The sequence below is a fragment of the Opisthocomus hoazin genome, chromosome 7, assembly GCF_030867145.1.
Source record: "Opisthocomus hoazin isolate bOpiHoa1 chromosome 7, bOpiHoa1.hap1, whole genome shotgun sequence".
Classification (NCBI taxonomy): Eukaryota; Metazoa; Chordata; class Aves; order Opisthocomiformes; family Opisthocomidae; genus Opisthocomus; species Opisthocomus hoazin.
This window is the reverse complement of record NC_134420.1, coordinates 29,134,826-29,153,527: the sequence shown is the minus strand read 5'-3', so window position 1 is coordinate 29,153,527 and position 18,702 is coordinate 29,134,826. Positions and strand designations below refer to the sequence as shown.

Below are 18,702 nucleotides of genomic sequence, written 5' to 3'. Positions count from 1 at the left end.
ATGGCTAATATCTTAGTTCTCTTGGAACCCCATAGTTCTTCTCTCCCACACACAGTATCAGTGCTGAGCGAACTGCAACCCACGGAAGTTGTGTAATATTTGCAGCAAAGGAAAAGAAAACTTTGTCTCAGCAGAGACTTTATTCAGATGCTTACTCAAATGGTTACAGTGCCAACAGAGAGGGGTAGGAGGAAGTGGTCTTAATTCCGTCTTTCACCAACACTACGTGATGATTACAGGTGGGGATTCCCTGTACAGTAAAGGAAGGCAATGCTCATAAAAACAATCTCCTTCTTTATGCTAGGTCATCACAGAGCAGTAAGCAAGTTCCCAGTTTGTTACCACTTCTTTAGGAGAAGTGCTGAATAATTCAACCTACTAAAGGTCTTGGGGTCAGCTCTGGAATCCAACTGTTGTAAATATTTCTGCCAGTCCCTCCTTCTGCAGTAGGGACGCAGGAATGTTTAAAAGGAGGCATCCCTGGAGGACACAGTGCACATCTAACTCTGTGACCGACATGGCAGCAACACACAGTCTCCCAGGCAGTTAAAACTAACAGTCTGGGCCAAGGAGGACGTTGTCCATATGCCACAGAATTTGTTACTGGCGGATTGGTTCCAGGCTAAAAATGCCATTTGCTGCAGTTTGGGCCTCAAACGCAAGCAGCTTATCACCAAGGGATCAAAGTAATAGCATTTAGTCCATCTGAAATCTAAGATGCAGCAGTTCAACTTTAATAGTGCTATGTAAAAGAACAGGCCCATAGCCAGAAAGCCTGTACTTCCTCTGCACAGGTATAGAGGATGGGGTCTTTGCTGGATGCTGTGAGCTCGTAGTAGCTGGGACTGGTGCTGAGGGTGGTGGGTACCTCTGAGCTGCACAGCAGAACACCACTGCTGCCCTTTCCATCACTGGGCCAGTTTTGCCCGCTTAGGCCAGGACAAACTGCAGGTTAGTGAGCAGCACTTTGATGCCACTTGTGACTGTTACAACAGAGGTGGCTGGGTTAAGTTTAAAAGTATTTGCATCACCCTTTTTATAGCGGTCGCGAAAGACATAGATGCTGCCATTGCAGCTGGCAATTTTCCAGAGGGACGGTACTGAGCTCCAGGCATCTGGCAGGCACAGCCGAGTGAAGCTATCCAGCAGGGGATTATAGCACAGCAGCGAATCCCCCTCAGCTACAATGAACACCACATCCTTGTGCACAGCAGCATGCATGCGCCCTGCAAAAGGCAGTACGTATGGCTTCACGTGGCATTTCTCTGTGTTGGTATCATAGCACTGAATTAGCCGAGAGGGCTTGGTGAAGAAGTCCAAGTCATTTTCCTCCCCGCCCAGCAGGTAAATGACACCGTTAAGGTTTACACCGGCCGCTCCAGAGACTGCTACTTCCAGCTGGCTGGTCTCTGTCCAGACATTGTCTCGTACTCTGTAATATATAACGGCATTAGAGAGAGTATCCTGTAGAGTTTTCCCCCCCAGTGAATATATTGCATCCTTGCTTGGCACAGAGACAAGAGTGTGCTGGAGCCGGTCACGGGGCAGAGGGGCACACCACTCCCAGTCTATAGTCGCATTGTTGCATTTCCACATGCGTCGTGGAATGGAGCCACCGACGACGTACAGGTCACTACCGTGCTTGCAGGCTGCAGTGATCTGGTGACACAGGCTGTTCTGGCCACTCACGCTTATGGAGTCGTCATCGGCACAATGCAGAGAGACAGCGAGTGAATGTGTACGTGACGACTCTTTCCCAATCAGATAGATGTGAACATTTTCTCCAATCACCTGAGAGAAAGGAGGATTGTGTCAGCAGAACTGGACTTGTTTACACAAACATCAGTGATGCCCAAGACCGAATTTTTCAACTTTAGGACCCACCTGTGGCCCTGAGGCATGTGACCTGCTTCCCAAGTCCTGCCACCCTAAGGCGTTCAGGTCTCAGAGCCTCAAAGCCTTTTCAAGATATCAGTTGCATCTGACATAGCAAAATTTGCCAAAACCCAAGTGTCTGTGGTTTACGTAAGGGCTGGTTACATCACTGATGGAGTAGAGTTATTATAATGGGAATGCCAAACTCAGATTTCTGAATGGTCTCTTTGGTAACTGAGCATCTAGTAAAGTAAGTTAATTGTGGCATTGCTCAAATCACCAGTGAAAGCAGCCTCAGGTGAAATTAAAAAAAGCTGTCAGTGGGCTTGCTATTTATGACAATGAAAGTATTCCTCATGCAAGCACCATGAATTTCAATGACATTTGTGTTTTGCAACTTTCAAGTCACACCTGTGAGCAGAATACCCTGCCTTAGGAAGTGTGAAACCAGGAAGCGCTACACCAACCCTGGAACAGAAGGTCATTTTATACCTTCAGACTTGATCGCAGCGTCTCTGAAAAGCCCGCTCGCTCCTCCTTGTTGAAGTTGATCCAGGTTTCTATGGCAACTGTTGGGTTCTGAGAACATGGAACGCCATCTGTGGTTTGGGGACAGAAAGGCATTTATGATATCTAGACAAAGGTGTATATACTCAGGAACATCCTCTTCCTGCGATTCCCTCCCCCCACTCCCACCACAAAACCTACCTTCTAGAGAGGAAAAAAAGATACAGGGGTTTATAGATCTTGGCAGGCATGATCAGCACTGCCAGCCAGACTTCTACATGAAAAGAGTTTGGATAAATATCAGAGGACAGAGCTGCCAGATCTTAAGCACTTTGGATGAGTTTTGACAAAGGAATCTATGTCTGAGAGAAAGAGGGCAGGAAAGACAACTTACATGCTTTGTGACGATGAAAAATATTTTCTTATTTAAGCATTTAGGCAAAAAGATTCTCTTATTTGAGAATCTCAGCAGCTGACTTTCTTTCTGGCTGGTCCTAGAAATCTGTCTAGCAAAACTTATCTAGCAAAAGTCATTTGCAGAAATTTTCCTTCTCTGAGCAGTGTCAGACAGCTGACCCTCAAGGCTGAACATCTGGTGTTGCTGCTATCCTCTTAACGTTTGGAAATCCCCAATGAGCTATTATAGCTTTCCTTAGCAGTGTGACAGGAGGAAATGCTCAACAGGCTGCATCAGATTTCAGCTTGTTTCTGGACATAGTTGGAAGTTTTGGTTTTGCAAACACAAACTATTGCATCATCATTGTCAGTACATTACCTAGAAAATTTTAAGTATTTACTTCCAGTTTGAAAGCCAGCTATTATGCCTGTATTCACTGAGAGGCTTCAGTACGAAGGCTCTCTGATCTTGTAGTCTGCTCTCATGACAAACCCCGAATTCAACGATGCTGAAGGCATCAGACAAATTCCAACACTTTTGTCTGTACTGAAAGGGAGGAGAAAAAGTGTGGAACAAAAGCAGGTATTTCAACTCTGTTTAGTAGTACAAAGGATATCCGTAAGCAGTCCATTGTATGTAGGCGTTAAATGGAAAAACTTTGATTTTGAAATGCGTCCTAGAGTGCAACAAAAGGCAAGCTTAATAAATTACCAATTCATGAAATTAATTTTAATCCTTGACAGTAATAGCTTCCTCTATTTAATTCTCCTTTAACTACACAAACATGCAGGAATTGAAAAATATTTTTCCTACCAGCAGTTGGAAGTATATTTTGGCTTTTAATCCATTTTATGAGCTAAGTTTCAGCATACATAGAGTAATGTGATTCTATGTATGCTAATAGATGATGCACGGAAAAAAAAAGTTTTATTGAGCAGTTATTTTCATTGAGGACCACAAACACTAAAGGCCATAGTCCTAAAATGATGGTTACTACATAGAATCCCTAGGAAGTTAAGGGTGTCTCCTTCTCTGGAGATATTCAAGACCCGCCTGGACAAGGTACTGTGCAGCCTGCTCTAGGTGACCCTGCTTCGGCAGGGGCGTTGGACTAGGTGACCCACAGAGGTCCCTTCCAACCCTTACTATTCTGTGGTTCTGTGTGATTCTGTGATTCTGTGATTGACCTCTATAGCTTTATTTCATGATTTTAGGAATTTTTTTCTTAATGAACTCACAACTTAGTTTAAAAACTTTAGCTAGATGCTTATCAAAATTACTCTAATTTTATCACAGGTTTTTTTAGTTACCAGTACACATTCTCAATAGGGTCTTAACTGTGAATTTCTTCAGATGCAATAGAGATAATACAATGCAGTATCTGTAACGACTCACATGCATAGCATCAACTTTAAAGGCTATTTTAAGTCTTATGGACCCATTTGCCAGTATTCCAAAGAAGCCAATCACGGTAGGTTTACTGTTGTAACAGCATACAAAACACATGACACATATAGTTATTTACTCATTTACAAAATCATTTAATTAAAGCAAGAAAGGGGCAATCTCTCTGGTCCCAAGTCCAGCACATTTGAATGTATGAGCCTCTTCCACATTCTTGCTTCCTCTAGCAATGATATATAAATGCATAAAAATGGAGTTGTGACTGCGGCATCATGGAGAGGTTTTTCAAGTACTGGCTGTACCTACTAGGGCAGCAGAGAATCCTTAAGGGCTGGTGGCAGTTGGACAAACTAGTTGATGTGTTGACACATCCTTCACAGCACTGAGTCATTGCATCCATTACTGTGGAAGGTTATTACCTTTACAAGAAGGGTAATTACTGTATTATGTAAGATGTTACAATGCCTCTATTTCAGTCAGCTGAGTGCCTAGCCTAAATAATCCTAACAATTATATACAATGGTTAATAACACTAACATATGGCTCCTGCTCAAGCCTTCTTAAAAATGCTGAGTTGTTGCATTACTATGTTAAATGGTTATGAACTAAAGAAAAAAACAAAAACACTTTCATAAGATGTTTGTTTCTGGTAAGGCTTCTTTACTTTTAATGCAAATAAAAGTACAACAAATTGTTGAAAGTTACTAAGTTATGTCTAAAAAAACCTCTAATACTTCTGACCTGTTCACCCAGGAACTGCTGCGAATTACCAGCATCCTCTATGTCCCTTTTGTATAGCTTAGATGCTTCATGTCCAGTGACAACTATTAGGTTTTTTTCTGATCAAGTTATCCAGAATGTTTTGCTTTGCTCAGCTAAGCCTCTGAATAGACAGTGGTTATGAAAGCTTGGATCTTTCCACCTGTTTTGTTCAATCCCTGATAGACTCTCTGAAAGTGTGTTTCTACACCCACATCCTGGCTAGTCTCAAGAACTCCTTACCTGTAAGGATGTCTGTCAGTAGGCGGAGAGGCAGGTGTAGGAACTCCTCTGTGTCTTGCAGTTGAGACAAATGGGACTTTGCACAGTGTTTGGCAGCTGTGTAGAGCTCCATGTCACTGTGTTGATCTGCCAACCACATGACCTGCAGACAGTTCCTAACCTGCACTGTACGGGCCAGAAAACGGGAGCACTCTTCAAAAAGGGCAGTCAGCTGGTACATGTCTGCCACTTCATAGGTTTCCTGCAACTCCTCTGCCCTCAGCTTTACAGTCCCATGGTAAATATAGTCCACAAGAAGCTGAAAGACACTCTCGCTAACGTCCTGCAGCTCAATCACCCGGTTGTGGGCCTCCTTTAGGTTGGAAGTGAACATAGAACGAAAAAAGCAACTCTGAGCCGAGAGGACCAAACGGTGCAGCTGGAATTCTTTGCCTTCAACCGATATTGTAACATCAGCAAAGAGCTCATCCTCCAAGCATAATTTCATAATACCCTGGGCCACGCGGCCGGAGTGGGAGCGGTCGGTAAAGGTGTAGTTCACAAAGTAGTTTTCTTCTGCAGAGGAGCCTCCAGTCTCTTCTGACGAGTCCATGGTGCTGCACAGATCAGACCTCCAGCAATCTGTAAAATCACAATTATTGTATGGCTTTCTCTCTCCACTGACAAGATTATGCAGTACTTCAGGGTACAGGGAAAAATCAAACACATTGGTAAGAAGCTAGCATATTTCAGACTGAATATAAACAGTGCAGCCAGAAACTTCTGCTTGAGCTTCATAATCTCAAGCAACAAATGAGAAGTTGGCATGATTCAAAATATAATATATACTAAACTTCCAGTGCAGTGAGCATCACATCCCAGCAGAACAGGGAGATGTGCGTACTTTTCACCACTCATTTCGATGACACAAAGAAATGCAGCAACAGTTATTCAAGTGAAAAGTCCAGCAACCTCCCTAGGAAGCTCGCAAAGCCAAAGAATGCGGCAGCACCATAGCCGGGCTAGATGAGCACAAGCAGCAGTTCATCTCATCAAAAGGAGTCAATTACCATCCAAAACCAACACGACGAATCTGTGCAGTGGTATCAAGTAAGGTGAACTTTTTACTGAAAAGATGCGCGAACAGTCTGCCAGACGTAACCACCAGTCCTTCAAGCTAAGCAAATCAGGTAACTGAAGGTTATACTCAGTTTGTCAATGCACCGGACACCTTCAGCATGCAAAATAACCTGTTAGATATTGTTAGCCAGTGTTTCCTAAGTGGTAAGGAGAACACCTCTTAGGAGGTACTCCTCAGCAGGAGATTGTTTGCAGACCTCCAAGTCGTTTGTGGGTCAGAAAAGCTTCTGAACCAGAGGACTGCTATGGAAAAGAGGTCTTTTTTAATGTGGCTCTTGACAGCATTAGGAGCAAACAGATGCCCATGTGCATTCACTTTAAATCTTAACACCTCAACTATGAGCCATGGTGACTGATATCACAAATTTCTTCAATTCATACTGACCACTTCCAGTACAATGTTTCCCAAAATGAGGATTTTTCTCCAGGAGATTCATAGCTACTCTTCCATGCTTTATTTTGTCAAACGTGCATTTTCTCACAACAGCTCTGCTTGATACAAGAGGGCTCCTAAGTTCTCTGCTTGAGTTCTGTTCACGGGAAGTAGCGTCTACATCCCTAATGGGCTGGACAAGTCTGTCCCACCCCTGATGGTGGCCTGCCTTAATTATACCCTTACTGGGATTTTACAGCAGTTCTGGTCTGTCTGAAAAGTACCTATATGCTAGTCTGCAAGTGTCGGAGGAACTGCACTTAGCACAGAACACATCGGCACTATTTTTCCAGCTTTTCCAAGGCGAAGCCGATCCCGCACATCGGCTCCCACTCCAATGAAAGCTCTTCATCCTCCCGGCCATGGCGCTCAGGAGTTGCAGCCCAGAACGCTGGAGCACCGGGATACGGACGGACGAACCGCTCTGCCCTCTCGGCACTGCACAGCTTCCAGAGGACTGGAGCCCCGTCACGGCAGAAACGCCAGCGCCGGCTGAAGACTGCCCTAAACCCCACACCCTGCTCTGCAAACGCCAAGTTCCCCTCTGCACCCGTGGCATCTCCACAACGAAGAGACGGAGGCGCAGGAACAGCCAGGCGGCCCACGAAGCGGACCCTGGCACTCCCGGCACACGCTGAGCCACCGAAGCGGCGGGCTGCGCCCTGCCAGGCTGGGGGCGGCCACACCTGCACGCCTCCCGCCCGGCCCCTGACAGGGCCGCGGGCCCGGCGAGGCGCCGGCCACCGGGGAGCGGAAGGGAAGGAAACGCAAAGTTAACGCCGGGAGAAGCGAAGACACCCCCCTCCTCCGCTCCCCCGGAGAGCCACCTCGCCCCAAAGCGCTGCTTCAGCCCGGGCGTCCGCCAGCGACCCCGGACTCGCAGCCCGCCCCAGGGCAGCGGAGCTCCTCCGACCCCCAGCGCGGCCCCGCGGCACCCACCTGCGGCGCTCCCCTTCATCCTCCCGCCGCTGCCCCAGCGGCTCCTCCGCGCCCCTCACCCCGCGCCCCTCACCCCGCGCCAGGCGCCGCCAGGCACTTCCGGCCGCCGACCCGGAAGCGTCCCCAGGCGGAGCGCGGCGGCGCTTTCCGCTTCCGGTCCGTGCCCTTGCCCCTCGGTCCCGGCGGGGATGTTGGCGGCGGCGGCGCGGGGGCTGGCGCGGGCCGCGCTGCGAGGTGAGGGCGCCGGGGGCGGGGGGGCTCGGCCGGCTCGTGGCTGCGGGTCGGGCCGGGCGGTGAGACCTGTGCGTTTCTCTCCGCAGCTGGCGCAGCCCCGGCGGCGGCGGCAGCGCAGGCCCGGCTGGCGGGGGGCTCCGCCGCGGAGACTCGCCGTGAGTGAGCGGGGTCGGCGGCGGGAGCGGGGCGGGGCGCCAGTGGGAGCGGGCGGGGCGGCCTTGCCGAGTCCCGGCTCGGCGGCAGCGGGCCACATTTCTGGTGAGCGTCTCGGGAGATGGCGCGGCCTGTCAGGCCGAAAGCTGGATTCCGCGCGGGAAGGCGGCTCTGGGGGCGACCCCGCGGCCCTTCCCGTGCCTGCCGCTTTGCCGCGGGGTGCGCCTGGGCAGCAGCTCGTAGCCCCGCGTTGCTCTGGATCCTGGGGAGTGTTCGTAATCAGAACAACAACAAAAACACCCAGACACCGCCCCCCACGCCGTGAGATCTTGGGGTGTGTTGGTGACGAGGGGGTTGCTTAGGTGTTGGCCGGGATTGTTTTGTGCAGAAGAAAAGGTCCTTTCTAGGCCCAGGCTGAATGTCACCAGCAGTACCTGAGTTCAGATTGTTCTGTCATCTTTGCCTCTCGCTTTTTCATTTCCTTTCTTGCTTCGCCATCATCTCATTGGGGTGTACCTCCTGCTTATTTCCACTGCACAGAAAAAGAATTCTGTCTGGCGCTGACACAAGCTTCCTTCCTTATCAGAGTCTCTAGTGCCATACTCTGCATGCCACAACAGACATTGCTATAGTCTAGTCTCTGTCACAGCATCCTATGTATTCCACTATGCGTATATGTTGTGTTTAGCTTTGTATTTAAATAAATAATAATAAATAATAATTAATAATAAATAAATTTTGCAGGTTACCTGAACCTGCCTGGCTTCTGCCAGAGCGACTGGGAGGCAGCTAGACTGGTTAAAGACATTTTTAAGTCAGGAATGGGAGTTGCTGCCCTTTTTTATATAGCTTTCTGTATTCCCTGCCATAATCTTGGGAACTTTATTTTTCTGTTTAGCTACTGTCAGACCAAAAAATGAAGTAGAACAGAAGCAGCTGTGTGCTTTTGGGGAGTACGTGGCTGAGATTCTGCCCAAGTATATCCAGCAAGTACAGGTAGGTGCTGTTTGAGAAATTGTTCTGGGGAGGGGTGGGTGGGAGCAGGACCCGGTGAACACACTGCTTGTTTGTTAGCTGCTTTTGGAAGCTGTTCTGGGGAAGAAAGACTGTCAGAATTACATGAAAGTTGCCGCTGTTGTTAAGCCCCTTTATCTGATATCGTTGTGTATCTGCTGTACCGTATGCTTCCTGTGCTTGGGTGTTCTGCGGGGTTCAGCGTAACGTTCCGTCCTGTCAGTGTTTGTACTCATGCCCTTTACCCTGTTCTTGTCAGGTGACTTGTTTCAATGAGCTGGAGCTTTTGATCCATCCAGATGGGATCATCCCGGTTCTGACCTTCCTTCGTGATCACACTAACGCCCAGTTCAAATCCTTGGCTGACTTGACTGCTGTCGATGTCCCGTCTCGGCAGTACCGCTTTGAGGTAAGAACCGCTCGTGGGTGCGGGACTTGGAGAGTCTCGCAAGTGCTGATGGCTGTGGGTGTGGTTGCAGCTCTGACCACGTTTTTTGCTTTCTGACAGCGAAAAGAAAATCGCCTCTGAAATGCTGTGTTTTGTTTAATCTGTTGATCATGGAAGCAGTATTTGAAATATATTTTATATATTTCAAATATTAGTATATATCAAGATTTGATCAGTAGCAGAACTGATACTGCATGGGTTCTTAGTCTGGCTTTTCTTTTGTGCTCTGCTGAAAGTCTCTTTTTTTTGTTTGTTTTTGTTTGGTTTGGTTTGGTTTGACCAAAGTGTCTGGAGACTTCTTTCTGGCCAGGTGTGAATTGGTGCTCTTCCTTCTTCTGCTTAGGGCTGTCAGCTACTGTTGACACAACTGATCACGTTTTTCTTTAAATCCCATCAATCTTCTTCACAATTTTCCTCTTTTTAAAAAAAAACCAAACACTGTCTAGTTGTTCTAAAAACATTCCCTGAAAGTTGGGACCAAGTAGGAGATGAGGCAGATTTTCAGAAAGCTCCCAGAATGTCAGGCACTGAACTTCCACTGACTTTCAGTGAATTTTAGAGATTTGTTTCCCACAGGTGCTTTTGAATATCTCACTGTATAGCTTTTCAGCTGCAGAAAAATTGCAGCTGCAAACAGAAAAAGAAAAGATACATCTTTGGGGAAAGCACAGACTTGGCACGCTGTCTTCTTGCCTACTATTAGAAAGCTTTGCTCACAATATTGTTGCAAGACATAGTTGTAGTTTAACTTTGGAAGAGCTGTAAAAGACAGTGGCAGAAAACGTGTAGGGCTCACGCTGTAGGAGGCTGAATGTGGTTTAGGCAGCCTTAGGGATGAAGTGATGTTTGTCTTACCTTGGCTTATCTGGGCAGACTGTCTTTTGGGCAAGATTTGGGTAGATTTTTAGTTCCCAGCAAATAACAAGGATAATGAAATGTAGCTGATTATTCCCCTCCTTGGGTTTATCTTGTGGTATTAAATCACTTGTCAGCAGCTGTTCAGAAAGCAAGGAGTGGCAGGTTTGCCCTATCTATATTACCTAATCAGGTGTCTGTTGTTTTCAAATACAGCTCCTTCTTGCTTTACTAGTAACAGCTTTGACTTCTAGTAATGTAACTTGTGATCAGGCAAAAATCCTGAGAGTTGTAGAGAGAGTTTCATTAACTCGAAGACCTCCAGTCTCTGAAGAAGTTGAAGATTTTTTTTAATTCAGGACTTTTCTTTCAAAAATCAAGGTAGTAGATTCATAGAAATAATAGAAATACAGACCTTAATGAATTCACCTTTTCCAGCCATCTTCACAGAGGCAGTATCAAACAAGACTACACAATTTCTTACAAAGGTTTGGGTTTTTTTTTTTCAGTCTGCTTGTAGTAAGTATTCCCGCTCCTGGAGGTTCTCATGATCCTCATAAGCAGCCTTTTTATCGGTACTTCATCACCAGCAGAGTTAGAAATTTTGCCTGGTATCCAGTTTCTTTGCTAAAATTTAAGTGTATTTCTTCTTAGCTTTCTCCCACTGGATTCTGAGAGTAATTGATAGACATTTTCTTGGTGACAGACTATTGAAAGACTGTTGTCAAGTGTCTCCATCCCTTCAGTGTTCTCTTTTCTTAAGAATTAGTATCGGTCTTTGCTTCAGCTCTTCTTCATCAGTCACGTTTTCTAAATACTGCATCATTTTTGTTACACTTTGAAGGACCGAGGTGATAAGCTATCGGAACCTCGGTTGTGATAGTGCCTTTTAGTGCCCAGCTCTGAAGCACTGAATGGGTTTCTGCTGATAAAGTCTGTTTGAAATAGTCTTTGTGTGCCTTTGCTTATCCAGTACTGTACTGCAGAGAGCTCCATAAATGCCATACAAGACCAACGCCGCCTTTTATTCTGCTTCAGATTGTGTACAATCTCCTGTCTCTGCGGTTCAACAGTCGGATCCGTGTGAAGACATACACCGATGAGCTGACACCTGTTGACTCAGCTGTGTCTGTGCACAAGGCAGCAAACTGGTATGAGAGAGAGGTGAGTGCCAGTGGACTTGGGAGCAGTCTTTGTGGAGAGGGGTTGTATTTTCCTGATTAAATTGATTCCCGGGGCCATGAGGAAGAAAGAGAGAAGTGTTTCCGTGGCTACCTTTTCAGAGCATTAGGTAAAAGGGTGTTTGATTTGCTTTTGAGTGAGTTCCTGCATCAGTTTCGCTGGCACTGCACAAAGCCAAGCATGTAACTGAAATTTTATGGACATAATATACGAGGTTTTTTTTTTTTTCTAATCCAACTTACTTGTCTCTCTTTCATTTAGGTTTGGGACATGTATGGTGTTTTCTTTGCCAACCACCCTGATCTAAGGCGAATCCTCACAGACTATGGGTTTGAGGGCCATCCTTTCCGGAAGGACTTCCCACTCTCTGGTTATGTGGAGGTAGGAGATAGGCTCATTTGTAAAGTTATCAAATCTCTCCAGTACTCTTAGCTGAGTTTCAGTACAGAGATGTGACTGCTTGACAGTCCTTTGTCCGAAAGGCACTAAGGTTGTTTCGCTTGTCTGTATTCCAGAGGAGTTGTGTAGATCTCCTGCATGGAAATTTGAAGTCATCACAAAGTATCATCTGTAATAAGGCAGTCTAAGGCCAGAGACAGTGAGCAAATTTCCTGTGCTGTATACCAAAGACAGAGAAGAGAAAGTGCTGCTGCTTTTAGCACGTCTGCTGGGAGGTTAAACTTTCCACTGCAAAACTGGAGATTCCTAGGGGAATAAAAAACTGAACTGATCTTAATGCAGTTGGAACTCCACTTTGAGTTTTTGTAGGCCCGGATTATAAGAGTCTAGCTGAACTGACTCTTGCCGTTTATCAAATATTTACCTTTGTATGTCAAACCACAAGTGCAATGAGCGTGTTTGGTAGCTGGATGACCGCCTTGCAGAAGCAGTCATATTTGGTGCAGTTCTAAGGCTGAGTTGAGTCTTGGGAGAAAACAGTGAGGTTTGGCAAGCAACAGAGCATTTAAAGAAAAGTAGAAGTAAGAGCAAATCCTGCAAGTGAGGACCAGGCAGCATCTCCTGAGCTGCGGTTTGGAGGTGTGGACTGGCACAATGAGGATAAACCAAGCCAGTCAGAAGTGTCTGGTACTCACCTACATTTTACCCTGGTTGTCATTTTGTCCCGTGTACTGAGTGTTATGTTAAGAAGCACAACTAAAACCAGACAAACTGCCGTATTACAAAGATTCATGAGAGTAGTCCCCAGCTATGCCAGGTGGATGGGCCACCTTATTTCAGTGACTCAGGAGAAATTCCTTTGTTATACGACAAACTAAATGTGTTAGTCCATATGGGCTTCCATATGGACTGTAGGCTGGGCACTCCTAATTCTGGGTGGTTAGTCAGGACATCTGAGGGACGTGATAGCGAAGAGGAGGGTTTTGCTGGAGAGTCCAGAGGCCTGGGTGGCATCTGGTGGCTCTTGTTTAATAATGAGGGGAACTGAAGCTGCGGCAGAGGCCTGTGGCCTATCCATGGCATAGGAAGTCGGATTGCCTGCGCCGGAGGGTGGTCTGGGTTGGTACAGCTAACAGCAGAGATGCTATGGGGACTCTCTGAAAATGACTGGCCTGTGTCCTTTGCACTGTTCTAGGTGCGGTATGATGATGAAGTGAAACGGGTAGTGGCAGAGCCTGTGGAGCTATCTCAGGAATTTCGCAAGTTTGATCTGAATAGTCCTTGGGAGGCGTTTCCTGCCTATCGTGTAGCTCCAGAACCCCTGAAAATAGAAGCAGGAGCCAAGAAAGAAGATGCAAAATAGCAGCAGAATGGAGCAGATGCATAGCACCATCCTTTCTCTTCTAACATAGTATTTATGATAATAAAAGTTGATATGAGATTCTTGTCTGTTGTGGTCACATGAATAATGTTGTTTTCAAACTAGATGAAAAGCATGGGGTGAGGGATGCTAATTTACAATCCTCATAATCCAACTGGTAGATGTTTATCTGCTGCTTTGGGTTGTAAGATACAGGATTTGTCGTTTTTGGTTTGCAAATTGAGTGGAGTCCAGGCATTCCCTGGGGCTGTGATGCTTTACATACACGGCTTCTACTAGCTGTCCCTGCAGGCATAAATCATAACCTGAGCACTCACTAGGAGGCTACTGGTGCAGCTGTGTAGCTTAAGCAATGGGACAGCGGTATCGCAGCTCCGAGATGAGCGCTGGGAGGACCGTCATAGTACAGCAATCAGGCAAAGCTTTTGTAAATGGTTCTGGTACAGTTGGGACAACACAAGATCTACCTGGATCCAGACCAAAACAACCGTGGAAATCTCTGCATTTCCTGGGGTCAGTGCCCGTTCTCCTGGCAGAAGGAGTTGTTGCAGGTAACCTCTCATGTGCCACTCCCTCATGCTGGCTTTTTCTTCCCAATCAAGCAGTCTTCACTTTCTCCAGCATCTCCAAATTGTGCTTTGTCCTGCTGTCAATAATATCTCCCTTCCCTTGTGCCATAGACAAGAGTCTATGCCTTTTTGTCACTGTTCTGATTATTTTGAGCTGTATGATATAATAGCATTACCACTATCTTTGTTCTTGTGGAAAATCTCAGCTCTCTCCAAAAAAAGCTGGAAAAATACTGTTTCAGTCCACCCACCACCTGTTTGCATGGGATTACATTACAGTGTCATCAATTACTGACATCCCTTGTCCTTAGTCCAGAAAATGTGTAATGCAGTTCTGCATCAGAAAGCTGACTGACCTCATTAACATCTGAACACTTGTATAAGAGATTTCATAAAATAATTCACAAGCTGTCGGTAGAGATTCCCTAAATTGCTACTGAGCTTTTAAATTGTACAAGCATTAATTAAAAAAGGGCTTTGTGGGAGTTAGAGTATGGGACAGAGGAAGGAATAGGACAATAATAAATTCAGTTAAGGGAAAAAAAAGGGACAAGTACTCATTGTGACTAGAATATGATCTGTTCTCAAGAATAAAAAGCTGAACTGTATGGTAAGAATCAGGTTTCATGTTTGCTTCCACCCCAGCCTTGTAAGCATCAGCTTCTTAAATTCTTTTTAATTTGTTTCAGGCTGCTGTGGCCAGCAGTGTTTGGGATGTGACTCAGAAGTGTTCTCTAGTTAATAGCATTTGCCACGTACCTTAAAAGTTGTAGCTCTTTATAGGAAAGAGGAAAGAGAAGGGAACACAAACCAGCAGAAGTTTGGGGTTTTATACAATTCTTAGCCATCAATTGATCTGATTAAATGGGAAATGCACTTATAATCCTTCCTACAGCATGTGCCACAGCTGGTTCTGTTTTCTGTTGCAGTGGCTGGTTTTGCATGCCAATGTCTATTGCACAAGAGGAAAAGTTCCTGGCACCACTTCTGTCACTGTGAAAATTCTTTATAAAGCACATTTCCCCGCCACGTTCTCCCTCCCCCGTCCCAGGTTGCTTGAGGCGCCATGCCAAGACTCATGGTCTGTGCATTGTAAAAAAAATGCGGTTTCCAGTACGAGAAGTCAGAAGATTGATGGTAGCAGGAACAGAAGAAAAACTGCCATTTAAGCATAATGTTTGTGCAGAGGGGGAATGTGATTGACGCAACATCAAGAAATGTTAGACACAACGCCCTGTCAAGTTAGACAACGTGCAAGGTTTGCTGAAGAATGTGTGTACTGGAAAAGTAGGCAGCCCTGTGGGGACAGGCATTGGCTCCAGTAGGTCTTTAATATACAGAATAGTTGCTAATGGATCCAAATCTCTTCTCATTAGAGAAGCCTCAGAGGTTATGGGAGTGCAATTTACTCACCCAGACGCATTATCCCAGGGCACAAGCGGTTGCACAGCCTCACAAAGCGCTGCCAGTGTTGGCACACTACCTCAACTGATGGCACATCCACTGCTCCTGAGCTCCAGGGGCCCTTCTCGCCTATGCAGCCTGCTCGCTCAGGGTTCCTTGTGGCTGGTGGGCATTTGCTTCATGCTGGGCAAGGCTGTGGTCAGCTTGGTCAAGCACAAAGCTGTCTTCTAAATCCTCTGTCCCTGCCTGGTCCATGCTGCCAGCCTCCATGAGGCTTGTTTGCCTGGGCTAGATTTCCCAGCTGTAGGAGGATGTTGTATGAGATGCAAATCAGATGCAGCTGACTTACAGACATGCTGTCAGAAGACAGACTTTCTGGTCCTGCGGGGACAAACAGACTTCAGGTGATGATGCACAGTCACCATGCTGAGCTTCCCCAGCTGAGCAGGTTTCGCTGGTGTTTTCCAGACCTCTGGCGTTTCTCCCTACAGCCGGATGAACAGCCCCTCCTCCCTGAGGCTGTGGCTACTGATAGTGCCAGGGTGTCCACCTGCACCATGGCCAGACAGGCTGTACAGGCTCTTGTGATTGATCTCCAGTCAAAATCGAGATGGGGATTTCAGCTGGGCCTTGCACTCCTGCAGAACAGAGTTTATGGGACTACTGAGGGACAGGCTGGATGACGGCACGCCCCACGTCACCCATCACGCCGCATCCCATGACATCTTCTCCAAGCTGTGTGAGGCCTGAGGGGGGGGTTCCTTTTGAGCGGTGGGTGCAGTGGGATGGGGCCCTCTCTGTCAGTGTTACACAGCCCATTCCTCTTTCAAGCAGTGGATTCCACTCACAAACTGAAAAAAAAAAGACAAGGAAAGCATTTGCATAAGGACGAGCAGCACTATACCTGGAAAACAGCAGTAGAACGGTGGAGGTCCTATCTGGTTACAGTCAGCGCTTCACTCCTGCCTCCCTCAAAGTTTTCTTCCTTCTTTCTCTCCAGTGACTCAAACTTCACCTTCCCTGGGAGCCGTGTGTGTCCTTCCTCCTTCCCCTCTTTCCTCAACCTTTTTCTTCTCCTCATCTTTCCTCCTCTGGGCACCTGCCAGACCCAGGCTGGGGACTGTGGTCTCCCCACATTCTGGGTGAAATGTTCAGAGCAAGAGATTTCTCCAACTCCATAAGCAGATTCTCCCTTTTGTGAAGATGCTGCCTGTCTCCCTGCAGTCCCATTTCAAAGAAACCTCCCTCCCAAAGAGGCTCTTTTGGTGCTGTATCAATCACACCTTGTGCCTCAACCAGCATCCAGCCAGCTCCTGTATTTTTTGATCCCTTATATCTTGTTCCCCTTTCCTATCTTCCTGCTTCAGGAGGTCATGGTGGGAAGGGTGAAACTGTCAAGGTGCCCCTGCGGAAACCCAGCTTGACGTGGTGTTTTGAACCTGCTCCTACAACAGACGTCGTGACCGGGGGGTGCAGAGGGGCAGGGTTGTGCACGCTCAGCTGTGAATACCTGGCAAGGACAAAACCCCTCGGGGGGAGAAGGTGCACCACCTGACATTGCAGTCATACAAGCTGGGACTACGTGCAGCTGTCAGAAACTCAGGCTTGTTTCTGGGTACCATAAACTACTGCTGCTCTACAAACAGCTAAGGTGTATGTCTGTCACTCTGCAACTGCCTTTCTGTGCAGGACAGTGAGGCAATTCTCCAAAATCCCCCCAGCTCAAGGCAGCATCTACAGCTGATGCTTGTCCCTGCTTGCCACTGTGTCAGTCACCTAAACACAGCCACTGAGTCTCCTCTCCTCTCCCTCTCACCAACATGGGTATCCTCCTCCAGGCACTGCAGCATTTTCTCCTGTTGAGAAAATCATATATGGCCTTCGCAGATGTTGGCCAAAAGCCTGGAGTCCTCCTTGTGTCACGTGCTGCATGCTAAAGGGAGGCGATTTCATGGCCCGTGAGACGCAGGGTTTGTTTGCGTAGTGACTTCTAGACAAAGTCATGTGTACACCGTGGACTGCAAGGGACTGGCACAAACCAGAAGTCACATCAATCTCGCTGCGCAGATGGGTCATCAGTGTCTGCTTCTTGGGTCGCATGTGATGCACAGTTTAATAAAAGGTATCTTATCCTAGAAGACAGGGATGTAACCAAAGCATAAGCAGCAGGAAATAATGAAAACTGAAAGAAGTGTAGCCTGACTTCAAGATAGCCAAGGCTACGAGATCTTATTTTAATCCAAACTGAAGGTAAGAATGGCTCTGGATATGGAAGGCCCCTCCTCCTGTGACAAATCTGGGACTCTTCTATTATGTGCTTGTTTTCTTCATAGCTGGTGCGAGTCCACTTACTGCCACGTACAGCTGCAGATCCTGGAAGTTTCAGAAGACATGCTGCTTTGCACACTGACAGCTTACTGACTGGAACATCACCCTACTCTCAGTAAACTATCTGGTGACAGCAGTCACTACAAACCGCCACCCTGTAACTTGCTCGGAAAAGTATGTGCTTCCCCTCCAACTCCTCCCTTTTGCAGGCAGACATCTTTCCCCCTTTAACCCCAGGGAGATGGTATAATTACTTCTTTATACATATTATTACATATTTGTACAACTCTGGCATCTCAGAACCTGTTGGAGAACCAAGGACCATACTGTGCCACACAGAGTAGAAATACAGACCAGCTTGACTGGGGATTGGGCACAAATAGAAGTGCAAAGATGTGTGGGGAACAGATACCTGCTGCAAAGGGAATCAGATGAAGTTTTGTCCGTGTAATTCACAACATCTAAGGCAGACCATGCTCATCGTAGCCCAGAAGTCTTGTCACAGGAGAGGACGATGAGGTGCTAAAGCCCGACTGGCTCTGATCCTTGCTGTTTGCTAGGTCAGTATATTGAGTTCTCCCTCTGGGAGGTTTGATACAGAACTGAACAAGTGACATTTCCTCTGCCTGCTTGTGTATTTTGGCTGCTACTGCCCTTCCATGAATCTGCACAGACTGCTGGCCTTATCTGTTCGTGACATTTCAGGATTGTTTGCAGATTTTCGAACTCAGGAAAAAGGAAAACTGAAAATGAAGCCAAGGAGCTGAGCAGAAGTGTCACAGGGAGGTGACGGAGGCTTGTGCGGAGGTGGAAGGGACGGGGAGGTCCTCCCTTCTTCAGAGGCAATCACCACATGTAGTGAAATCTCTTGCAACTAACAGCTTCCTATAACAAAATGCAATGCGAAATCAGTCTTTGGAAAAGAAGCTTAAACTATTCTGCCAAAAACTTCACAACAAAGTCTTCCAAGTTTCCAGAGTATGGTGGAAAACATCCTTCAGGGTCAGCAAGCTCAACTGCAAGCCCTTCCCAGGACTGCAACCAGAAACACAGAAAGAT

General features: G+C 46.8%; 2 protein-coding genes across 2 annotated transcripts; one reads left to right on the top strand and one right to left on the bottom strand.

The window, feature by feature from the left end:
• Window positions 1–15: 15 nt before the first annotated feature.
• KBTBD4 (kelch repeat and BTB domain containing 4) lies at window positions 16–7,725 on the bottom strand. The gene is made up of 4 exons (XM_075427419.1): window positions 7,677–7,725; window positions 5,186–5,806; window positions 2,368–2,474; window positions 16–1,791 (listed from the first exon to the last, which is right to left on the bottom strand). The coding sequence occupies exons 1-4, from the start codon at window positions 7,693–7,695 to the stop codon at window positions 931–933; spliced, it is 1,608 nt and encodes a 535-aa protein (XP_075283534.1). The 5' UTR covers window positions 7,696–7,725; the 3' UTR covers window positions 16–930.
• A 26-nt stretch (window positions 7,726–7,751) lies between these two features.
• On the top strand, window positions 7,752–13,402 carry NDUFS3 (NADH:ubiquinone oxidoreductase core subunit S3; the record flags this gene model as incomplete). Its single annotated transcript, XM_075427130.1, is given in 8 exon segments — window positions 7,752–7,857; window positions 7,860–7,981; window positions 7,984–8,065; window positions 8,962–9,059; window positions 9,337–9,486; window positions 11,419–11,544; window positions 11,824–11,943; window positions 13,157–13,402. Coding segments are annotated over 8 exon segments (972 nt in total), but the record flags the coding sequence as incomplete, so codon positions are not given.
• Window positions 13,403–18,702: the final 5,300 nt, after the last annotated feature.

Excerpts from the sequence above, each read along its gene's own strand:
- KBTBD4 (XM_075427419.1), bottom strand. Across the intron at positions 2,475-5,185 it reads ACTGACAGACATCCTTACAG|ATGGCGTTCCATGTTCTCAG; the intron begins GTAAGGAGTTCT and ends CCCAAACCACAG. Across the intron at positions 1,792-2,367 it reads CGCTGCGATCAAGTCTGAAG|GTGATTGGAGAAAATGTTCA; the intron begins GTATAAAATGAC and ends CCTTTCTCTCAG.